The following is a 25348-nucleotide window of genomic DNA, read 5'->3' as shown; positions in this document are numbered from 1 at the left end:
AGGTTATGTTTCTGCTTCCAGAGTGGAGAGTGCTGTGTCTTAAATTTCTGGAGTTTTTGCATAGCTATTGTCAGAGCTACTTCTAGGTACCTCTAAATTTTCAATTCTTCCAAGGTGATATGGTCAAAGGAGAGGTCTTTACTCTTCTCCTGGCCCATGGTCTGGTGTGTGAGTGACCACAAGTACTCTTTTCTGCCTTGGAACTGTGAGGAGGACTCCCTATCTACAGCCACCACAAGCTCTGCTGTGCCAGCGCTCCTCCTCACCCCAGTACTGTCATCCAAGACTGTGACCCAGATCCAGGCTGGGCAAAGCAAGAGAATTCTGCCTTAGCACCAGCAAAGAGATCCCTGTAGTTTTTCTCTGATCAACAGCTCTATCCCCCTACCATCTATGGGCCTGGAGTTTGGATGCAACCGCCATTGCTGCTGCTGCTACTACTGCCACCCACCACCTCCACCACCCCAGGCCTGGGGTAGGACCACGTTCTCTCACCCAGGTCCAACAGAGTTCCCTCACTGACCCACTGACCTTTTACTTTGTTTTTGGCGTTTGTGGTTTGAGAATTCTGGAAACTGCCACAGCTGCAAGTCCCCTGAGGCTTGCTTTGACCCTGTCTGTGCTGGCGCGGCCCGCGTGGGACTGTGCTCCACTCCCAACCTGGTGTGATAGACCCTTCCTCTTGGCCTGCCATGGTGTCTTTAGCTGGAGATGTGTTTCACTCTGTCATTTTGTGGATTCTGTGGTTCTAAAATTTGTTTAGAGTAATTTTTTACAGGCATTTGGAGGTGATTGGGGGAAGAACTCAATCAAGTTCCTGCTTTTACTCTGCCATCTTGGTTCTGCCCCACCAGTCCTTGAGGTTTTGTCATTTCTTCCAGCAATCTTTGCCAAGTAGTTCTTAGGCAGATTATGTTTTCTACTGCTGAAGAACTGCAGGTAGAAATGAAGTTAATGGATGATGGATTCCATGGTATAGGAGAGTGATCTGATAATATATCTCTTATACACACACTCACACACACACACACATTCAAGACTTTTAAGGGAGGGAAACTGAAGCTACAATATAGATGATGGACTAGAAGAGCAGAAAGGGATTGAACAACTGAAAGTAATGATTTTAATGAACACTTTCAGGAATGAGACATACAGATCAAAGGATGGAGATTATGGTTAGAGAGAGGAATTACAGAGAATATGATGGTGAAAATGGAGCCTTTTTTGTCATTGACTTATAGGATTGAAAGTTTAGACACAGAAGGGACATTAAAGAGCATTCAGTCTAATAATCTTACTGTGTGTGCAGAAACAAAGGCCCCGACAAGTTAAGTGATTTGTCCAGGGTCATGTAGTTGATTTTGTAGATTTCATTGTAGAGCTAATATTTGAATCAAAGTCCTCTGACTCAAAAGTCATTCATTTTTTCATGGTATCATGCTGCCTTATGTAAGGACATTTTAGTTTTTCTTCTTAGAAAAACATTTTGAATTGCAATGTAAATTGTTTATTGATCAACTAACAAACTTTTATTAAATACCTACTATTTCTAGGCAGTCTGCTAAGCACTGGCATACAAAAGGAGGCAAAAGTCAGTCCCTGACCCCAAGGAACTTGCAGTCTAATAGGGGAGACAACATGCTAACCAATGGATACAAAGCATGATGTGTTTGTGTGTGTGTATATATATATATTATATATATACACACACACTATATGTTTGTGTGTGTATGTTAAATAGCACATAATCACCAGAGGGTAGGTACTAGAATTAAGAGTATGTGTATTCTTCCCTCTTTTAAGCAGTTTAAATGAGAGTGAGGTTCAGGTGTTACATGCTGTCCCTCCATATAGTGTTTAAATTCCTTGTATATCCATTTAAATGAGATAATTTTCTGTATTCCTCTCTCCCTTTGCCCCTCTTTCAGTGCATTCTTTTTCCCCCAACCTTTCATTCTTCTTTTGAGACATCCAGACATAATAGAATCACACCCCACCTTTCTGTCTGATAGGATCTTTGGTGATGATAAAGTTCTAAAGGGTGACATGAGTTCCTCATGTAATATTGTAAACAGTTTAACCTTGTTTAATCCTTTATGACTTCTTGCTTATATTTTTATGGTTCTTTTGATTCTTTTGTCTGTATGTCAGATTTTCATCCCAACTCTGATCTTCTTCATCAGGGATACTTGGAAGTGTGCTATTTTTAAAGGTTCATTTCTTTCCATTGTAGTGTTATACATACTTTTGTTGGGTGGGTTAGTTTTGATTGTAAGCCTAGATTCTTTTCATTTTGGAATATCATATTCCTAGCTCCATGTTTCTTTTTCATGGTTGCTGCTAAATCTAGACTGCATCTCCTTGTATTTGTACTTGAATTTATTTTTCTGGCAGCTTGAAATATTTTTTTTCTTTGATGTAGTACCTCTGGATTCAGGCTGTAATATTCCCCATTGTTTTCATTTTGGCATTAGTTTCAGGAGGTGTCTCAGTGGATTCCTTCTGTTTCTACTTTGCCCTCTGATTCTAAGAGATCTGGGCAGTTTTCTTTTATGATTTTTTGAAATATAATGTCATAGGCTCTCTTTCATGGCTTTCAGGTAGTCTGATCATTCTTAGATTATCTCCTTTCAATCTCTTTTCCATGTCATTTGTTTTTCTTATGAGTTATTTTATATTTTCTTTTGTTTTTTAATTGATGTCCCACAGAGTCATTAGTTTTTATTTTGCTAATTTCTATTTCAAGGAGTTATTTTCTTCCACAAGTTTTTGTAACTCTTACCAGATTGTTAATTCTCTTTTCATATCACTCTTTCAGAGCTCTCATTTGATATTCAAAACCTTTTTAAACACTTATGCTTCAAAGTATTCTTGTTGGACTTGTGTCCAAACTGCATTTTTCTTTGTAGCTTTGCTTATTGGTTTTTGGTTTTGTTTTGGTTTTGTTCATTCTCCCAGCATACCTCTTGGCTTTGGACTTTATGTTGGTTCTGGGCTCTGTACACTTCTGGGGTGATACCTGGCTTGAGCTTTTGTCCTCCTTCTAATTTAACACCTTATTTCAGGACTGGCAAATTTTCAGTGCTCTGAAATTGATGTGATCCAGGAATACAAGTGTTCATATTCTTCAGGTTTGAGCTCACAAGTTTCTGATTTAGGTTTGAGTCTGTTTGTATTTGTCTGAGTTTCAGCTGACTGCTGCTAGACCTAGTAACTGTTAGTCCTCAAGTTTCTGCATATTGAGAGAATGACTGAGCCCCTTTTTCCCCTTGGTCTGAAACTTCTTGCCTTGATTATTCCACTACAGGCATAGACACTTGGTTATGGGCTAAACAGTCTGCTTTGCTCCTTGACTCAGAGTCACCTATATGTTTTTCAGACCTTTTTCTTGTTCAGTACTCTGCTAGAGTGGGCCCAAGCTCTCTCACAGATATTTTTTTTTTCCTGGGATCCATGACTAGAATCTGGACAATGTATAATCGAGTTGCCAAATGCTACTTATTCTTGTGCCCACCACTGGTTCAGAGATCTCTTGGGATCTCTTTCTACTCTGTTGTTTCCTTCCCTGGGACCTTGTCTTGGTCCTTTTTCTGTCATTGGGCATGGAAATTCTCCTTGATTTTGCCCACATGCTGTGCTTCTGGCCAGCCCTTTTTCCAAGTATCAGCAAATCTCTTTCTAAGCTGCCTTTGTCTGGGCAAGCAAAGAAGCAAAAACAACCTCCTTTTTACTTTCTAAAAATCACTTTCCTGCTCAGAATTCAGTCTGGTGTGCTTTCTGAATTGTTGTGAAGCAATATGCTGAGTTAACTATGCAGAAATATTTCTTTTTAGTCTGCCATCTTGACTCTGCCCCCTTCATTTGGTTTCAAAAATCTTGTACAAACTCTTCTAGGAATTCTTTTTGCCTTGTGTCCAATTTACATTTTTCTTTTTGTGACTTTGGTTGTAGATTTTTTTATGTCATTCTCTTCTGTGTTTGTGTCTTGAACTTTCCTATCATCATGGCCAGGGGACTTCTTTATGGTGGGCTTCGTTTTTCTTTTTCCCTCATTCTTCCTTTCTCCTTCTACACTCTGGCCTTCATGCTGGGCTCTGAGCACTTCTGGGGAGGCAGGGAGAGGGATATCTATCCTGAGTCTCTGGGATTTTTTTTCCTTTTGCTGTTTTCACAGCTCTGTCTGGGGCCCTGCAAGTTTTCAGTGTTCCCAGATTAGTGTGATCTGGTATGAGAAATCTGTTCAGTGGCTTTCTAGTTTCAGCTCTATAAATTCCTAATCCAGGTGTGGGTCTGTTAACTTGTCAGTGGTTGAATTTCAGTAGACTGTTGCTGGTTCAGTCACTCTTAGTCCACTGGGAGGCTCTGCAGGTTTGGGATGATTGAACTGCTGACTCCCCTTTGTTCTGGGATGCTTGTGCTAATTATTCCATTGCAGGATTTGATATTATACCAAAGGTTAGAACTGAGTACATGCTGCTTTGTTCTTGGGCTCAGAGCTGTAAAGCTGTGTTTAACTTTTTTCTCGCTCAAAACATAGCTAGAATGGGCCTGTACTTGAGAATACTCTTTTATCCCTGGATATGTGACTTAGAACTTATGAATGGGCAACAGAGTCACCGGATAACACCACTTCCTACAACTGCAAACTTTTCTGTCTCCTCGAGCTGCCCTGGAATGGAAAATGACTTCTTTTTGGCTTTCTTGATCAGAATTTAGTTTGGTCTTTTACTGGGATTGTTGTAGAGTAGATGTATTGGATGAGCTAGGCAAAAATGCTTTCCCTCACTGTGCCATCTTGACTCTGCCCCTAAAACTTATTATATTGTGAAGGGAGCTTTTAACAGAGGTGTGCTGCAATCAGCTCCAACTGGAGAGCTGATTGTTAAATTGTCTGTGAGCATTTTTACCTTAGAAATCAAATTAAGGCTTGACTTCTTATTTTGAAGTTTATCTGCTCTGTACTCAAAGTGACGGAGAAAAAGTTAATAATGCAAATTAAACTTAAAAGGATGTTGTACATACATTTTTTGGGGAACCTAGTTATTAAACCTTTACCAGCACAACTCTGGCTATTTTTATGAAAAAAATGGTAAGGTAAACTCAGTCTTTTAAAGAAATAAAGAAAGCAACAGAGTGCAGAAAAAGTAACTTATTACTTCCTTTAAAAATGTCCTAAAAGTGGGCATTTAAAGGGGGTAAGCCCTTCTAATAGATACCTGGAAATTTATTAATTCATTAGATTTCATTTCCCTGAGATATCAGATTAATGATATAAGGTTGATAATGCAGATTTGCTTAGATATACCCTACATTTCATTGTTACAGTCACTACTACTCTGTTAGATTAATTTCACTTTTGCTGTTTTCAGACCTTATGTTCCCTATATTGATTCACGTTTTGTTCAAAAAATTTTACATTGTTAAAGCTGAAAGAAATCTTAGAGATCAAAAAATTTATTTTTTCCCAGCTGACATTGTATTGTAGACCACTCAGTTATCTAAATTCTACCTGGTACTATCTTTGTCCTCTGAAACCTCCATATGTCAGTGTCAAGAATTGGGATCCAGGGAGAATGGAGTAGAAGAAACAGCATGCAAAGGGAAAGAGACAGAAGAATCTGTTTAATTTAAATTTTTTAGAAACAAAGAACTTAGATAGTAAATATTATGCAAATTGGTAAAAATTTGTAAGCAGTTTTTGTCAAAAAACTTGGACATGGGTCCAAGGATTGGACGACTGGCAAACATAGATCTTAGCCTACCCCTCTCATTTTAAGGATGAGGAAACAGAACCCCCAAGAAACAGTCAACTAGTATTTATTACCTGCTATATGTCAGGCACTGTATGAGTATTAGTACAAAGAATGAAACAATCCATACTCACAAATGTGCTTATACTTTAATTAGAGAGGCCACAGAATATATATATATATAGAAGTAAGGACCCCAGAAATATAAAGTAAATCAATATACATATAAAATACTTAAAGGATAATTTGGGAGGGAAGGCATAAGTACTTGGGTGGATCAGGAAAGACTTCATTTAGAATATGGTGACTGATTTTTATCTTAAAAGATGAGAGGAACTCTGCAAGGCAGAAGTAAAGAGGGATTGTATTGCAGTCATATAGTACAACCTTTGAAAAAGTGCTGAGATGGGAGATGGAGTATTTTGAGTAAAGAATAGGGAGAAGGTCAATTTGACTGAATCTCAGACTAAGGAAGAAAAAGGAATGTCTACTGATGCTTCAAAGGTAGATTGAAGCCAGGGTGTACAGGTTTGTATTTTATGCTAGGAGACCATTGGCAGCCATGTGAGTTTATTGAATAAGGGAGTCAGAAGGTCAGATCTGAAGTTAAGAAAAAATCACTATGGCAGTGAGACTTAAGGCAAGGAGACCAAGTAAGAAGCTTTTGAAATAATTAAAATAATCTAGGAAAAAGGTGATGAGGGCCTGAACAAATGTAGCTGTAAGAGAGAGGAGAACACGTCATATGCTAGAGATGTTGTGAAGGTAGAAGAGGCAAAGTTGAGCAACTAATTTGATATTTAGGGTCAAATAAAGTGAGTAGTCAAGGATAAAGTCAAGATTATGAACCTGAAGCACCAAAAGGATGGTGGTACTTTCTTTCATTTGTAGAAGGTCACACAGTTAATTTCAACTACATTATTATTCTTTAAACTTTAACATACTCTTTCCCTCCCTCTTAGCTGCCATTTATAGAGTTCTATTATGACTCTATCAACTTGGATCATCCTTAAGCTATAATTTTTACATTGATATTTAAGACCAGTGGTTCTCATGCTTTGTCACCCCCCTTCTTGGTGAGGTTTGGACAAAATTATTGTTTATTTTTGTGATACAGTTCCTTTTCTAAAATTTCAGTATGATATGCATTTTATTTGAACTTTTTTTTGACAGCTTTTGTATTTATATCATCTCATATCCAAATATATTCATCTCTACCCACCTTCCATTCTAAAAAGTATCCCATTAAATTTTTTTTAAAAGCAGTTCAGCAAAACTAACATTTCAACAAACAGTAGAATGTGCAGTGTTCTACACCAGTAGTCCCATATACCTCCATTGAAGAGCAAGAAATTAATATTTTCATCTTTTCTTTGGGACTAGTTTTGTTGTTTTAATTACATACTATTCAGTCCCATTTTTTTCTTGCTATTCGTGTTCTTTCCCATTCATATTGTTGTAGTGATTATATACATTGTTTTCATTGTTCTGTTTACTTTGCATCAATTCATATACATCTAGTAATATTCTCAAGTTGTACTCCTCTTCCTTAAAAAAACAGTAATTCCCTGCAAATAGTAATAACCATATGGGAATTGGAACTTATTTTTTGGCTACTAGATTTTTTTAGGGAAGAGATTTTAATAGGAAAAAAGTTTGATTTTTCTCTTAATGTATAGCTATTGATGAATTATACTGCTTAACTTCTACTACAAAGTAGGAGAAAAGTATTTAAGAAATTTAGAAGCTATTTGAGTGCTTGTTTTATGCTGTGTGTTAAACATTTTTAAATTTTAAAAATCTATTTGAAAAGTATCAATGAAGGAATAAAAACCCATTTAAGTCCTTACTTATCTGCCAAACAGTGTTCTAAACATTAGACATAAATAGAAAAGATGGTTTTTTTCCTCAAGAAGTTTATGTTCTAATTAAGAGGAGACAATACATATGGCAAAGTTTGGGTGCAGGGCCTGCAAACTTAGGGTTCTGTGGCAGGTTGGATGACAAGTCCTAGGAACCTTAGAGTATAACAGCAGATCTGGAGGGTAGATCAGCAAGCAAGATGGCTTTACCTGGTGGACCTTACAGAGCATATTATAAGGGATTTTTCAGTTCAGTGTCTTACTTGAAGCATTCCTGAGTCCATACTGTCATTCAGGTGTTGTTAATGGCCATACTTTTGATGTGTGTAGGATCTCTGATTTATAAGTACTGTGGATAACAAGAATGCCATTATGTAGTTGGGGAAGGGGACACACAATGCTTAATGGAACTTTGGCTATAGGGGGTAAGGAAAGGGCTTCCTTGGGCTTGCTCTTTCTGTGTCTTCAGGCCACTCTCTAGGATCTGAGTATGTGGGTTATAGAGAAGGGGGAGGAGAATGTAACATCTTCCTACAATACCAGCTTCTGCTGAGCCATTTGTTCACAGTATTAAGTATTTCCATGATACATTTATACAAGTATGTTTGGTTAATGTTAAAGCTTATAAAGAACAAAAAAATTTCTAATTTTGTCAGTGAGTTATTAAGACTGGAGTAGAATATAATGTCATAGAGAGGAAAAAAGGTACAATTAAAATTATTAGAACAGTAAACCAAGAAGAGTTTAGATAGGTTATGAGTTTTGAGAGATAGCATAACATAGAGCACAAAGATCTTCCTTCATATTGAGCAAGATTTGGGTTTAGATCCTGCATCTATGACCCTGGACAAGTTATTTAACATTTTAGTGCCCTGGATAACTTTCTAAGATGATTAGTTGCAGAGAAGGTACTGTATAGAGGGAGTTTACATTACCTTTGGAAAGTTGTCTATAGCAGTTCCAGGTCCAGTTTTTCTCTCTATCACTGTGAATTATGAACAGGGCTGTAGAGAAAGACATGTACTTTATTTGTTAGAACTAGGTAAAATAAGTGAGTAAGACTGAAGATGGAGCAAAGTGAAATGTAGTGAGAATGGAGAACAGATATTTGGATTTGAAAGAAGTTAAAGATAGTTAAGAAAACCATTGAGATAAGAAAGAAGCCAAATGTCATGTCTAGACTATAGAGATAACTGTGTAAAACAATTATCTAATTATAAATTTGGGAGCATTCACAATTTTAAGCAATATTTTTAATATTTAATATTGGTTAATATTTAAATATGTAACTTTCAATTTCATTACTGTAACAAAGACTACCCTTGTTGCAGTTCAAATGGAAAATTTCCCTTTAGATGATAAGGTCCTCTAGATGTAACTGTTGATACTAAAGGACTCCCTTACTGTGGCCCTTGGTCACTCAAAAGTGATCAACTTATAATGCATAAGGCAAAAAACAAATCTAGTCGATGACCTTTTGCTTAGACTTTGCAATTGGATTAGTATTTAACCCTGAATATACATGTCTTAGACTGATACCTTAGATGAATATGACATGAAATGAGTACATGAAGTAAAGTTGTGCAGTGTTTTCACTGATATGAGCTGTTTCTAGAGATGGGAGCCCGATATTTTCCATACTAGTATTCTTTCAGTTATGGTTGAAATTCTCGGATTGCCAGGATCTCTGCTATGGTTGACCTAAAAAGCAATGGAGAGACACAAAGTAGGTGTAAATAAGCTGCTGTTTATTATCAGTGATGACATATCAAACGAGTTATCTGTAGAATATCAAGAAAATGTATATTAAGGAAAGGAGCTGATAATTTAATAAAAACCTGGGATGGAATTTTAAAAGTCCTAAAGGAAGGATTCTGAAATATTGGATAGATTTTTTTTTTTAGGAATACTTATGGGAGGACATGAGCATAAAAGGAAGGTTGGATCAAATTTTGGGTGGTGATGGTACAGCAATGATTACTTATACTGCACTAAGATATTACCATGTGCAGAACAGGTTTACATTTAGCAGTGTTTTGTTTGTTCCGCTGTTGTCTAAGCTATTATAAACAGAAAAAATACTATTCTCTCTACTGTATGATAAACCCAAAGACCCCAGCTTCTGGGATGAGAACTCACTATTTGACAAAAGCTGCTGGGAAAACTGGAAAATAGTATGTCAGAAACTGGGCATAGATCAACGTCTGACACTGTATACCAAAATAAAGTCGAAATGGATACACGATTTATATATAAAGGCTGATATAAAAGATTAGGGGAACAAGGAATAGTTTATCTGTCAGATTTATGGAGTATGGAGGAATTTGGGACCAAACAAGAAATAGAGAACATTATGAAACGCAAAATGGATAATTTTGATTATATTAAATTGAAAATTTTTTACACAAACAAAGCCAATGCAACCAAGATTAGGAAGGAAGGAGAAAACTGGGAAAGAATTTTTACAACTAGTGTCTCTGATAAAGGCCTCATTTCTACTTTTTTTCATTTCTAAAATATATAGAGAGAGCTGAGTCAAATTTACAAGAATACAAGCCATTCCCCAATTGATAAATGGTCAAAGGATATGAACAGGCAGTTTTCAGAGGAAGAAATTAAAGCTATCTATAGTCATATGGAAAAAAATGCTCTAAATCACTATTGATTAGAGAGATGCAAATCAAAGCAACTCTGAGGTACTGCCTCACCTATCATATTGACTAATATGACAAAACAGGAAAATGATAAGTGTTGGAGAAGATGTGGGAAAGTTGGAACTCTGATTCATTGTTGGTGGAGCTGTGAACTGATCCAACCATCATGAAGAACAATTTGGAACTATGCTTAAAGGGTTATAAAAATGTACATACCACTTGACCCAGCAATACCACTTGTAGGGCTATATCCCAAAGAGATCATAAAAATGGGAAAAGGACCCACATGTACAAAAATATTTATAGCAGCTTTTTTTTTTTGTGGTGGCCAATAAACTGGAAATCGATGCCCATTAATTGGGGAATGTCTGAACAAGTTGTGGTATATGAATTTAATGGAATATTTTTGTGCTATAAGAAATGATGAGCAGTCAGACTTCAGAAAAACCTGGAAAGGCTTATATGAATTGATGCTGAGTGAAGTGAGCAGAATCAGGAGAACATTATACACAGTAACAGCCACAGTGTATGATGACTGATTTTGATAGACTTAGCCCTTCTCAGCAATGCAAGGACCTAAAAAATCCCAAAGGACTCATGATGGAAAAATGCTGTCCACAGAACTATAGAGTTTGAATGCAGAGTGAAGTAGACTATTACCTTTTTCTTTTTTTTCCTTTCTCGTAGTTTTTCCCATTTGTTATAATTCTTATATATAACATGTCTAATGTGAAAATTAAAAATACATACATAAATATATTCTGAGTTTTGTAGTCCCGTGGAGTAAATGTCACATTTGAGTAGACTTTAAAAACTAATAGAACAAGGGGTGGCTAGGTGGCGTAGTGAATAGAGCATTGGCCCAGGAGTCAGGAGGACCTGAGTTCAAATCCAGCTTCAGATACTTAACACACAAACTAGCCGTGTGACCTTGGGCAAGTCACTTAATCCCAATTGCCCTCCAAAAAGCAAAAAAAAAAAAAAAAAACCAAACCAAAAACTAATAGAACATAACCATAATCCTATTTTTTTAACGAACAATTGTGTCCGTAAGATTCATTTTTTTAGTATATGACAATTACTAAAATTTTATTTTTTCTTTTTAGACAGCATGTTTTCGAGAAGAGAGGGATGTACTAGTGAATGGAGACAACAAGTGGATTACTACTTTGCACTATGCCTTCCAGGATGACAATTACTTAGTAAGTATCTTACTAATGTATATAATATTAGCAATATTCATCCTTGCTTAATCAGTTGTTTTTTAGGTAGGATTAGGCTTATCTATTTAAGTTACTGTGGTATGGTAATAAAAATACTGGCCTTTGAGATTGGAAAATGTTTATTCAGATCCCATGTCTACCATTTGCTACCTGTGTGATCTTCACTTAATCTCTCTGTGATAATGCTTTGGGTCCAAGTTCAGTTAATTGGTTGAAATACCAAAATTAGGACTAATTTTTTCTTGCTCTTCTTTTGTCGAAACAGCACTTTTGCCTCTTGAGGTATTTTAGTTAAATTCACTTGAAGGCAACTCTAGTCCCATTGACTCTCCTTTCACCCTCAGCAGGAGAACATTGTACACAGTAACAGCTTCATACTTAGTCACTGTGTTCTCTGATTTTGGAGTTTTGCTTCACTTATTAATTTCTTTTTTTCTAGTTTTCTAGTTCTTTCCCTCCTTTTTTTCTCAGTTAAGTAGACAAATTTCCTTCTCTTTACCTTTTTTTGTATGTTTTGTTTTAAAGTATTTCATTTTATGTACCTTTTTCCTAAGAAGGATTTTTTTTTACTTCATTCTTTTATTTCCTATCTTATATTTTTCTCTTTTAGATAGACTCTTCTGTCTACTCTTTGATTTATACATTCTCTCTTTAGTTTCTGTATTTCTCATGGACTTAGAGTGTCTAAGGTACCCATTTTAAGTTCTCTCTTCTAAATAATTTCTTTATTATTTTTTTGAAGATGATGCTCTCAGCTCCCTTTTCCTGTTGTTCCTCACTATTAGCAATGCCTGTTTCTTCAAAAGATAGAAATTTTACATCATGGTAGGAATTTTCCTTCATCTTGGATTGTATGATTTTTAGCAACTCTTTGCCATCCTCATCATCTCTGTTTCCCTAACCTCCCTTTCGTCCCCATTTCCCATGAAAACTCCTTTCTGGGTCCGTGACCTCCCATATCTCTATTTTCCAGTTGTATTCAAGAACTCTTAATTCCCCTTCTGGGGTTGGATTAGTGGTTTCTCTAGTCACCAAATTCCTGCAGAATATACTTATTGTAAGGTCTCTGTCTACTGTATAGAATATCTTTCTCTCCCATGAGAGTATTCTTTAGTGGGACCCACTCTCAACAGTAAAACAGGATTTCTTCCTTTCTTTCCCATTGTTTTAATCATGTTTTTTGACTTCTCACTTATTCTCCCATAGAGTGAGGAAAAGAAATCTTTTTTTTTTTTTTACAAAATGATGCACAAAATGAGAAAAAAAACTAGTAAGTGAAACAAGTAAGAATTGGATAGGACTTCATTAAAGTAAATTGTGTACAAATAACTGAAATGGCAAAGTATATTGTCTCTACAAAGGAAAAAGAACAAAAAATGCTTAATTTCAAGGAAAAAAACTATTAGAGAAGTAACTGGAAGATAATTGTCTTAGTTTTATAATTTTAAATGTGAATGAACTAAATAATCCTATAAAGTGAAAAAAGTGATAGTTCATAAGAAAAAAACTAGTCCTATAATCTTTTGCTTACAAGAAACACAACTCACAAAAAAGTAGAGTAAAAATGAAGAGCTAGAACAAAATTTACTATACTTCAGATGAGCCCAAAACACATGAGTTACAGTTATGCTATCAGATATGGCAAAAACAAAACTCCACATAAAAATAGCTAAACTAGGAAACTGCATTATGTTGAAAGGAGCCATAGAAAACAGACCACTATCAATATTACACTTAAATTGTTCAAACACCTTAGTATCTAAATACATAAAGGAATATTAACTGAAGTTCAAGAAGACATACTAATACAGTAATGCAAGAACAGTTTATTATCTTTTCCTTAGCTTCAGACAAATCTAACAGAAAGATAAACAGAAGAAAAAATTGGGCACACTACTTAAGGAACTAAAAGTCAGTGTCTGGCCTCTCTTTCTGTCTTTCTCTAGATCTCTGTCTTTCGCTGTCTCTCGTGGCTCCCTCTCTCTCCCCGGTCTGTCTTTCTCTGTCTCTGGCAACTGGACCTCTCCAAACCTTCCCTCAGTAATGTGCAGAGCCCAGCCCTAACAACAGGTCCTAAGTCAGGAAGTAAAGTGAAAGAATGAACAAGGAAATTCGACCATAAAAAAGCTAGAGAAAGGAAGAAGAGAGAAAGAGACATTAGAAGAAGGGCATATATTAAGGGAGGAAGTTATTTTGAGCAAAACCAGACTCTCATTATAGATGTAGAAAAACTCTTTTAGGGGCGCCCAGGTGGTGCAGTAAGTAAGAGCGCCGGCCCTGGCGTCAGGAGACCCAGGATTGGTTCCGGCCTCAGATACTTGGCACCCACACAAAATAACTGGCTGTGTAACCTTGAGCAAGTTACTTAACCCCAGTTGCTTTAAAAACAAATAAACAAACAAGCAAAAAAACTCTTTTAGAGGTGGCAAGTATGAAAACCTGAGAAAGGATCCATCAGTTGGAGAAAAGCGAAACAAGTTATGAATATAAATGAATGTGATGTAATACAGTTATGCTGCAGTCAGTGATGAAGCATATGGCTTCAGAGAAACCAGGGAAGAGTGTATAAACTGATAAAAGGGAGTTGAACAGAACTTGGAGAATATTTTTTCTAGTGACAACTATATTGTTAAAACACACTTCGAACAACTGTGTACGTATAGTGATGACAGTTCTTCACCTCTCACTTCTCATGAGGTCATTACCACCATGATCCCAGAGGACTCCTAAGGAAACACGCTGTGCACCCCCTAACAGAGGAAAGACTCACTGTGTAGAATGGGACGCGTGTGTGTGTGTGTCTGTATAACTTCGGAGAAATTTGTTTTCCTTGATCACACACGAAGACATGTCTGCAAGAGGGTTCTTGCTTTCCTTTTGTCCTCAGTGGTGGAGGGGTGTCATTAAAAGGGCAAGAATTTGGATCTTTACTGCTTGAAAAATATTTTATTTAAAAAATTAGAAGAGGATTAATTAAATTAGTATTCATTAAAAAAATTCAAAGCTAGTTAATAAGCAAACCCCAAATAAGCACAAAATTAGATAGTAATGATATCAAAAATAGAAGAGGAATAGATAAACCGGAAGCCAACAAATCTGTATAAATCATAAATAAAACTAAAAGCTGATTCTTTGAAAAGACTAGCAAAATTAATAAACCTTTGCCAATCTGATTATGAATATGGGAGCAGAAAATCAAATGAACAACCCCCCCCCAAAAAAAAAACCAGATAATGTGAAATCACAGCAAAAGGAACAGAAACAAATAGACTTATAAGAACTTGCTTTGCAGTTATAAACTAACAAAACTGGGATCACAAAAATAATAGAGGAATCCCTTCAAAATATAAATTACTGAAATGAACAGAAGACTAAATAATAGATGGCCACTATCACCCCTGTTATTCAATGTGGTAGTAGAAATGTTAGCTTTAGCAATAAGAGAAGAAAAAAATTGAAGGAATTAGAATAGGCAAAGAAGAGACTTAAGTTATCACTCTTTGCAGATGATATGATGATATACTTAGAGAATTCTAGAGAATCAAGTAAAAAACTACTTGAAATAAATAACTTTAGCAAAGTTGCAGGATATAAAATAAACCCACATAAATCCTCGGCATTCCTGTATATTTCAAATGAAGTCCAACAGCAAGAAATAGAGAAATTCCATTTAAAGTTACTCTAGACATTATAAAATATTTGGGAGTCTACCTGCCAAAACAAACCCAGGATCTGTATGAACACAATTACAAAACACTTTTCACACAGATAAAGTGAGATCTAAATAACTGGAAAAACATCAGTTGCTCATGGTTAGGCCTATTTAGTGCCATACCAATCAGACTACTAAAAACTTATTTTATAGAGCTAAAAAAAATAATAACAGAATTCATCAGGAAGAACAAAAGGTCCAGAATATCAAAGGAATTAATGAAAATAAATGCTAGGGAAGGTGGCCTAGTCATGCCAGATTTTAAACTGTATTATAAAGCAGCAGTCATCAAAATTAACTAGATGCTGGCTAAAAATAGAGTGGTGGATCAGGGAGTAGGTTAGGTATGCAAGACTCAGTAGTCAATAATGATAGTAATTTAATGTTTGATAAACCCAAAGACCCCAACTTCTGGAATAAGAACTTACTATTTGACAAAAACTGCTGGGAAAACTGGAAAATATTATGGCAGAAACTAGGCATGATCAATATCTTACACCATATATTAAAATAAAGTCAAAATGGGTTTATGATTTAGAAATAAAGACTGATACTATAAGCATTCTGGGAGAGCAAGAAATAGTTATCTGTCAGATTTATGGAGAAGAGAAGAATTTATGACCAAACAAGAGATAGAGAGCATTACAAAATACAAAATGGATAATTATGATTAATTGAAAATTAATATAATATATAAAAATAATATAAAACTGAAAATAAAAAATGATTGAAAAATTTTTGTACAAACAAAGCCAATGCAATGAAGATTAGAAGGGAAGCAGAAAATTGGGAAAGAATTTTTGCAACCATTGTCTCTGGTAAAGACTTCATTTCTAAAATATACAGAGAACTGAGTCAAATTTATAAGAATACAAGTCATTCCCTAGTTGATAAATGGTCAAAGGATATAACCAAGCAGTTTTCAGAGGAAGAAATTGAAAATATCCATAATCATATGGAAGAATGCTCTAAATAACTTTTGATTAGAGAAATGCAAATTAAAACAACTCTTAGGTACCACATTTTAACTGTCAGATTGGCTAGCATGACAGAACAGGAAAATTATAAATGCTGGAGAAGATATGGGAAAATTGGAACACTAATTCATTGTTGGTGGAGTTGTGATCTGATCCAACCATTCTGGAGAGCAATTCAGAACTATGCCCAAAGGTCTGTAAAAATATGCTTACCCTTCTAGGGCTGTATCCCAAAGAGATCAAACAAGTGAGAAAAGGACCCATATCTACAAAAATACTTATAGCAGCTCTTTTTGTGGTGGCAAAGAATTGGAAATCAAAGGGATGCCTATCAATTGGGGAATGACTTAACAAGTTGTGATACATGAAAATAATGGAATACTATTGTGCTATAAGAAATGAGGAGCAGACAGACTTCGTAATAACCTGGAGAGACTTATATAAACTGATGCTGAGTGAGAAGAGCAGAAGCAGGACAACATTGTACACAATTACAGACGCATCATATCTGTGATGACTGACTTTGATAGACTTGGCTCTTTGCAGTCAGGTAACGTTATAAGACAATACCAAAAGACTCATGATGGAAAAGGCTGTCCACATCCAGAAAAAGAATTATGGGATCTGAATGTAGACTGAAGCAAACTACTTGCTTTCTCTCTTTTTTGTTTTGTTTTATCTTTCTCGTTCATTTCATTGGTTATAGTTCTTCTTTACAACTTGACTAATGCTTAATGTGAAGGTATATATAGAACCTGTATTGTATTACACACCATCTTGGGGATGGAGTGGGGAGGAAAAGGAAGGGAAGAAAATTTGGAACTCAGAAACTTGTGGAACTGAATGTTGTAAACTAAAAGTAAATTTAAAAGGAATAAAAAAACCTAAAAAAAAAGAAATCAAAGTTGGTTTGTGACATGTGCTTATGTATATTACTTTGTATCAGTAATATTACAGGCCCACTGAAGTAGTGTCCTAAGTATTTTCTTACTCAGTAGATATGAATATATTATATACTTGCATGTGGAGGATTTGTAATGGCAGTTTTTAATATTAAGGATGTTCATATTCAGAAAGGTTCAGTGACACTTGTAGGTCTTTCTTCAAGTTCTTTTTTTAAGAAATGTATTCATAAGAATTCCTTTGACATTTGACCTTGGGAATGTATTCAATTTTTCTTTCTGAATATGTGTTACACTTGCCTTCACAGTACCTGGTTATGGATTACTATGTTGGTGGGGATTTGCTTACTCTGCTCAGCAAGTTTGAAGATAGACTGCCTGAGGATATGGCTCGATTTTACTTGGCTGAGATGGTTATAGCCATTGATTCAGTGCATCAACTACATTATGTGCACAGGTAAGGAAAAATAGCCCTAAAGATCAGGAAATCTCCATAAGATGATACATTATACCTGTATAATACGCATGTGTCAGGGCCAAAGATCATTCTTCATCTTCCTTGTGGAAATAGAGATTAGTTCTCAACAAACTCCCAAGTCTGTAGGCTAGGATCATATATTCTAAGCAGAAATAGATTTTTTAGATTTAGGTAGCTTAAGCTTAATTTGACTACTATGTGTAAATTTTAGACTCAAGACTTCCTAACGAACTATTTCAATCAATATTTTTTTTGCCTTTTTTTTTTTTTCTGGCTGGGGGAGGTAGGGCAATTGGGGTTAAGTGACTTGTCCAAAATCACGTGACTAGTAAGTGTTAAGTATCTGAGGCCAGATTTGAACTCGGGTCCTCCTGACTCCAGGGCCTGGTGCTCGATTCACTATACCACCTAGCCACCCCTCAATCAATATTTTTATAGGAAAAACATATCTGAAAAAGTTATGTTTAAGATTGGTAACTCTTAAATGGTGTTATTCTATATAATGGGCACTATCCATTTCTTGAATACATTAAATTACTGGTTTATGAAATTTGCACCTTAAAAATATTTCAGTCAAACAATTAGAAATATATAACATTGAAAATGTTTTCAAAAAACAATTGTTGAATCAGTATTGGGACAGATGCTTAAAATTAATCTGTGGCTATGTTTATAGAATTCATGAGCTTTTGATCAGATATAGAATGTTTTTGAAGTAAAACATTGGCAAAATACTTGAACAGGAGGCTTTCATAGAAATGATAAAATTATTTCAAGCGTGTTTCTTCTTTCTTAAGCAAAGACACTGCCTACAGTTTCCATGACACTGGTAAATGCTCAGGTTCTTAGTCATAGAGGAAGCAATTGGTACTTTTTTTTTTTTAATATTTAAACATTTGATTTTAAAACTGAATTCCAGATTCATTCCCTTCCTCTCTTGTCACCCACCCTTACTGGGAAGATAAGCAGTTCAGTATAGGTTGTACATGTGTGGCTAATGCAAAACAATAACATAGTAGATATATTGTAAAAGACTGACTATATTTCCCTTCCTCCTATCCCACCTCCCACTTGTTCTATTCTCTACTTTGATCCTGTCCCTTTTCAAAAGTGGATGCTTCCAGTTTCCCTCCCCCGCAGCGGGCCTTCCCTCCTCAACCTTTCCCCTCTACTCTCCTGTAGGGTGAGATACCTTTTTTAGTGTGTATTTCATTACCTCCCCAAACCAAATTCAGTGGGAATAAGGTTGACCCATTCCCTTTTGTCTTCCTATTCTTCCCCTCCATTATAACCATTTTCCCTTGCCTCTTCTATATGAGATAGTTTACCCCATTCTGTCTCTCCCCATCTCCTCTCATTATATTCCTCTCTCACCTCTTAATTTCACCTTTTAAGTATCATCCCTTTCTGTTAAATTGGTCTTGTGCCCTCTATCTATATACACCTGTAAACATATATACATACATTCACATATATATTCATAGGTCCATATACCCACATATATAGACACATTTCTATTCCCTTCAGCTGTTTTCATACTGAGAAAAGTTTCATAAGTTACAATTATTGTTTTTCCATGTAGGAATGTTAATAGTTCAACTTTCATAAGTTCCTTATGATTTCTTTTCCCTGTTTACCTTCTCATGCTTCTCTTGCTTCATGTATCTGAATGTCAAATTTTCTATTCAACTCTGGTTTCTTCATCAAGAATGCTTGAAAGTCCTCTATTCCACTGAATGACCATAATTTCCCTTGAAACATGATACTCAGTTTTGCTGGGTAGGTGATTCTAGGTTTTAATCCCAGCTCCTTTGCCCTCCAGAATATCATATTCCAAACCCTTCGATCCCTCAGTGTAGAAGCTGCCAGATCCTGGGTTATCCTGATTGTGTTTCCCCAATATTCAAATTGTTTCTTCCTGGCTGCTTGTAATATTCTTTCCTTAATTTGGGAATTCCGGAACCTGGCTATAATATTCCTAGGAGTTTTCTTTTTGGGATCTTTTTCAGGAGGTGATCGGTGGATTCTTTCAACCTCTATTTTGCCCTCTGGTTCTAAAACATCAGGGCAGTTTTCTTTGAGAATTTATTGGAGGATTATTTCTAAGTTCTTACTTTGATCATGGCTTTCAGGTAGTCCAATAATTTTTAAATTCTCTCTCCTGGATCTATTTTCCAGATCAGTGGTTTTTCCCATGAGATATTTCTTCTATTCTTTCATTTGTTTGGATCTGTTTAACAGCATCTTGATTTCTCATGAAGTCATTAGCTTCCATTTGCTCCAACCTAATTCTTAGGAATGAATCTCTTCAGTGAGCTTTGGAGATTTTCTTTCCATTTGGCAAATTCGGCTTTTTAAGGCATTCTTCTCATTGCCTCTTTTGAGTCTCTTTTGCCATTTGAGTTAGTCTGTTTTTTAAGGTGTGATTTTCCTCAGTCAGGCTGTTGACTCTCATTTTGTAATTTCCTTGCATCATTCTCATTTCGCTTCCCAATTTTTCCTCCGCTTCTCTTTTCTGCTTCTTAAAGTCCTCTATGGCCTGTAACCAACTCGTATTTTCCTTTGAAGCTTTTGGTGCAGGAGTTCTGACTTCATTTGTCTTCCTCCTGTTCCATGCTTTGCTCCTTTTTGTCCCCAAAATAATGTTGTAATGTTGGAATCTTGTGTCTGCTTTTTTTCCTTTGCCTGGTCATGTCGCCCCTCAGTCACTTGACCCTTGGACTTTTTGCCACAGTAGGACTGCCACCAGACAGGGGAGCTTTCGTCCCAAACGCTGGGGTTTTCTCAGCTGCTGGAGGTATTAGATGGGTGCCCTCTCTGAGGCCTCCACATGCTCTGGCAAGCTGGGCACACACCCCAGGACCTCTACCCTAGACTGCAATCCAGATCCAAGCAGGTTAAAGCAAGAGTGATTACCCTTCAGACTGGTGCTTGGTCCCTCTACGCTCTGCAAGCCAGGAGCTGAAGCTGCCATGTGGCACTGGCTGGCTGTGCTGGCATCTCAGCGGCTTCTCGCCCTGGGGGCAAAAGCTGAGGTATTCCCTCTTACTGGGTCCCAAAGTCCAAACTGCACTGACCTCTCACATTGTCCTTCACATCTGTGTTTTGATAATTCTGGAAAGGGCCACAGCTGCTGGTGATCTGGAGTCCCTCCTGCAGGTGGCTGGTCAGACCATCCCTGGGGCTAAAACCTCTACCTCAAGGTGGTCCTGGGCTTGGCTGCGCTGGCCACTTCCTGCTGGCCTGCTGGGCTCTCCTTAGCGGAAGGTTAGCTTCTCTGTGTCATTTTGTGGGTTTTGCAGCTCCAAAATTTTTTCGGAGTCCCCTTTTTACATGGATTGGGGAAGGTGGAAGCTGGAGCCGCTTGGAGTTCATGTATCTACCCCGCCATCTTCTCATCTCCTGGTACTTTTTTTTTTCTTCCTGTATACATAAACAAAACTCAGAATGCAAGGTATAGTGGATAGTTGGCCTCTGAGTCAAGAAGACCTGGGTTCAAGTCTCATCTCTGTTTCTATCTTCTGTTTAAAGACAACCTTCCAATGGGAGAGAATGGATGCTTTCAGTATAGCCTTACTAATAGAAAATTACCATATCCCAAATGAAGTTCTTTCGTTACCTTACACTATAATTTCTAACAACCTGTTTGACACACTGCTAGAAGAATTCAACTATATTTTTTCTTATTATTACCAAGGCCAGAAAACAGAAGTCATACTTGTATATATTTGATACTCTATCTCAAACTCATCTCCCCCCTGCAGTTAGTTATGCCAGGTTCTTGTTATTTTTTGTGTCAGCATTCTCTCCAAACTATTAATTAACAAGGCCCCTACCAGTATTTTGCTTTTTACCAGTTAGATAGCTAGCTAGCTAGATTTTAATTAAATACCACTGTGTATAACCTAAAAATATACCATTATCCCCATAATCAATCATTACGTTGACTTTTCCACAAATACATGCATTCTCAGTGTGAAGAGTGGATCTTTATATGAATTTTGTGGGTAATCCATACATGATAAACACATGTGTCTTAAAGTGATAACTTTTGCTTCTGACACTGTAACGCTAGCATTGTCATCTTTTGATATTATTGTGTTCCTTATGCTTTAATATTTCCCCTTCTTTTCTCTGACACTGCCACTGCTTTGATATAGGCCCTTATCACCTCACTCTTGAACTATTGCAAGAGAATTCTAGTTGTTATCTTCCTGCCTCAACTCTCTTCTTCTCAAGTCTGTTATCCAGAAATTGATTTTTCTAAAGTGCAGATCTGATCAGATCAGACCTATTCAGTCTACACTATTGGCTTCTCATTTGCCTCCAGAATAAGCTATAGAATCTTTTATTTTGCTTTGAAAGTATTTTGTCACCTCTCTTTTCTACATTTTTAATCTTATACTTTACTTTCTTTCATATACTCTATGATTCAGTGACACTGACCTCCTTCTTGTTCTTCCCATACAAATTCAGTCTCCCGACGCTGGAGGTGGTCTTTTTTTTTTTTTTTTTTGCCTTTTGGAGGGCAATTGGGGTTAAGTAACTTGCCTAAGGTTACACGGCTAGTTTTTTTTTTTGTGTGTGTGTGTGTGTGTGTGTGTTTACTGTCTAAGGCCGGATCCGAACTCAGGTCCTCTTGACTCCGGGGCTGGTGCTTTACTTACTGTACCACCTAGCCACCCCATGAAGGTTTTCACTAGCTATTCTCCATGCCAGAATCTCTCCAACCTCATAACTGTCTCCTGCCTTTCTTCAGGTCTCAACTAAAATACTATTTTCTGCAAGAAGCCTTTTTTAGTCCTTTATCTTGTGTGTATTCCCATTTTCTTCCATGTATATCTTGTGTGTCCATTGTTGTCATATTGTCTCCCTCATTGGACAGCAAGTTCTTTGAGAGCAGGGACTGTGGAATGTTTGGGCCTGGCGTTGTATCCTCAGTGCTTAACACAATTCTTGACACATTATTAAGCATAATAATGCTTATTTACTGCCTGATGGATCTATTTCTTAGCTCGTGTTGTCCTTCTCTGTTTCTTGCCAGTTATGGATCATCCCTTCCTCACAACAGAAATGACTGTGCCCTTGTCCACCAATCTACTGACTTACCTCCCTGGCTTTTTTTAGGTTCACCTAATACTTTTTGTAATGACAGCTAGGGCTGCTATGGTTAAATCAGTGAATGTTAAAGAGAGTAAGCTTCTACAAAAAGGAGAGAGGCTGCTGTTCTTCTACTTACTCAGATCAACCTGATTTTTCAGCATCCTTCTGTGCATTAGCTATAATCGTGAGCTGACTTTGCTGACTTGCTTGTGAACAGAACCAGAACAATTTGTACAAAGAAACAATTTTGTAAAGACAGCTGTGAAAGACTTAGAATTCTGATCAGCATTATGTCTAGCTACAGTTTTGGAAGAATAAGGGTGAAAGATACTGTCTACCTCATGACAGAGATGTAAAAGACTATGTCTAAATTATCTGTATATTGGCATAATAGAATCATTAAAATATCTAGTAAGCTACCTGAAGGTTGCAGCTGTTGCATTTTTGTCTTTGTATCCCCAGCACACAGTTCTTGGCATGTAGTGGGTATTTAGTAAATGCTTGTTGATTTATTGATAAATGAAAAATTTTACGAATTTTGCCCACATGCACATGTGTGTATATTTTAAAGGGATATAATATATAAGAGGCAGAATAAGGTAGAGGTAAGGCTTTTTGGAAAAAGTGTTAAAGGGATTAATAATATATGAATTTTTAGATTGGTAGGGAAGAAGGAGAGGGCATTTGAAATGGGAAGATTGTTTGAGCTAAAGATACTGAAGACTAGGATGAGAAAGACTTGGAGAAAAGTAAGATTACTTGTTAGTGTCTGGAACTCTATGTGGTAAATTACTCTGGTCCTGTCTTCCAGATCCAGGCCAGCTACACTGCCCCTCAGGGTTTCTGAATACCCAGAGGGATTTTGTGGTCTGGCTAATGACAGTGGCTTTAGCTTCTCCTGGATGGTAACCACTTTATTAATCACCAGTAGCTAATATCCCATTTGCATTTAACTCCTTACCATTGTCTAGCTTTTGTAAACGGATATTTACTTCAAAGATATAACAAAAAACAAGTAAAAACTTTCTCCCCAGTATCTTGGGGGATAAACTCTCCCCTAAACTACTTAGGTCTCTGGCAGGAAGACTCATAATTTAGCATATGAAAATTTCCTAGAAAGCATCAGTCCTACCAAGTTTATGTCCAAATGTGCCATAACTTCTGGATGACTTCTCATCTTAGCTACTGCTGACTGGATCTTGAACATCATTCTGAAGACTTTTCCTTGCTCTCTGGGGCATATATGCTGCTGCAGACTTTGGAATACTGTGATGCCTAGACACTCTCCCAAGCTTTTACATTCTGAAGGTCACTGTAAATCCATTCATTTCATTAGGAAGAGAAAAAGAAAGAAAATGCAGAGGTCAAGGACTAAGGTTCTTTTGCTGGGCCATAGGGCATCAGGGAGGAGAAGACCCCATTACTTCTCCACTTACAGCATTGTCCCTCAATAGAGGTTCTAAATAAAGTCATCAAATGAGCTAAAAGGAATTATGTAAAGCAGACAAACCCTTTCTGAATGCCTCTACAATCAGAGAGCCTCCTATTCCTTATGTGCTTAGCAGTCCAAAACCAGTTCTAGAATATTTATACATCTTTTAGTTTTTTCAAGGCACTTATATGTCATCACAACTGTCCTGTGATCATGCTCCCTTTCCACATGGAAAGACACCATCTGTGTGTGGCACTCTGCAAATGTACCAGCTCTCAGTTACATATATATTGGAAATTAAGAAGCTAATAACATTAAGATGCTTCTGACAGTCTGAAAATAATTTCCTTCCTAATCAACAGGTTTAGAATGTATACTGTCATAGATGTACTTTTGTTTTTTAAATTTGAGCTTCATTGCCAGTATATCCATATTTGACTTGCTGAATAGCAGTTTGCATCTTTAGGATATGTCTTTTTATTCCTAATCATTGATTTGCTTAAGTGGAAAATTCTGGAGTGGAGTATTTCAAACAACTTAGAATCATTGTGGTATGTCTAAGTCAGGTTGATAGAAGTACAAGTCAAAAATATGTGGTTTTGGGAAAGTGGGTTATGATTTGGAATTCACACACCCACGCCCACCACCCAATACCACTTATTTCTTAGCATGTTTACCAAACGCTGTGACAAACAGTATTCAGATCTTCCAGTTTACAAGCCATAAACATTTGTAAAATTAAAGTCTCAAAATCCTCCTAATTACTTTTAATCTGATTGGGATGTTGTTTTTGATCGTCATGTAGTTTAGTTTCTAGATAACATGAATACAGAAGTATTTTAGAAGCTTTTTTTTTTAAAAATTGAAGATCTACACATTTTAGAAGAGTTGTCTTGGAACTAAATTTTGCCTTTAAGATATTTTCTGTATTATTAAAAGGAAAATATTTTGATTACTGGTTTTGGTGTCTTTTCTCTGGATAAAATTAATATTGCTGCACACTATGCCTCCAGAAGCAAGAAGACTCTCTTCCTAGTGAATAGAAACAACTTCTTTTGTGCTTGAGTTTGTTTTTATAATCTACCTTGTATTATAGTAATTTGTGCACATCTTATTTCCCCTTCTAGAATGTAAACTTCTTGAGGGTAGGGGTCATAATCTTGGTATTCAATTCTGTATCATATTAGGTGCTTTATAAAATGCTGTTGAATAGGTATTGTAATAAATAAAGTGTTAAATTGATGGTAGGGAGATA

General features: G+C 36.5%; 1 protein-coding gene across 4 annotated transcripts in view; it reads left to right on the top strand.

Annotated features, from left to right (window-relative positions):
- CDC42BPA (CDC42 binding protein kinase alpha) overlaps positions 1-25348 on the top strand; it is a 409866-nt gene that overhangs the window by 152948 nt on the left and 231570 nt on the right. For all 4 annotated transcript variants that reach the window (XM_069069123.1, XM_069069124.1, XM_069069121.1 and 1 more), the window contains exons 4-5: positions 11373-11468; positions 17389-17537. In XM_069069123.1, the coding sequence (XP_068925224.1) occupies positions 11373-11468; positions 17389-17537 (245 nt within the window). The remainder of the gene's footprint in view (positions 1-11372; positions 11469-17388; positions 17538-25348) is intronic.

Source organism: Petaurus breviceps, unplaced genomic scaffold (genome assembly GCF_028583685.1).
Source record: "Petaurus breviceps papuanus isolate PSGF00001 unplaced genomic scaffold, PetGlider_PUasm1.0 90778, whole genome shotgun sequence".
NCBI lineage: Eukaryota > Metazoa > Chordata > Mammalia > Diprotodontia > Petauridae > Petaurus > Petaurus breviceps.
The sequence above is the reverse complement of the archived record's forward strand: the minus strand, read 5'-3'. Positions and strand labels throughout refer to the sequence as shown.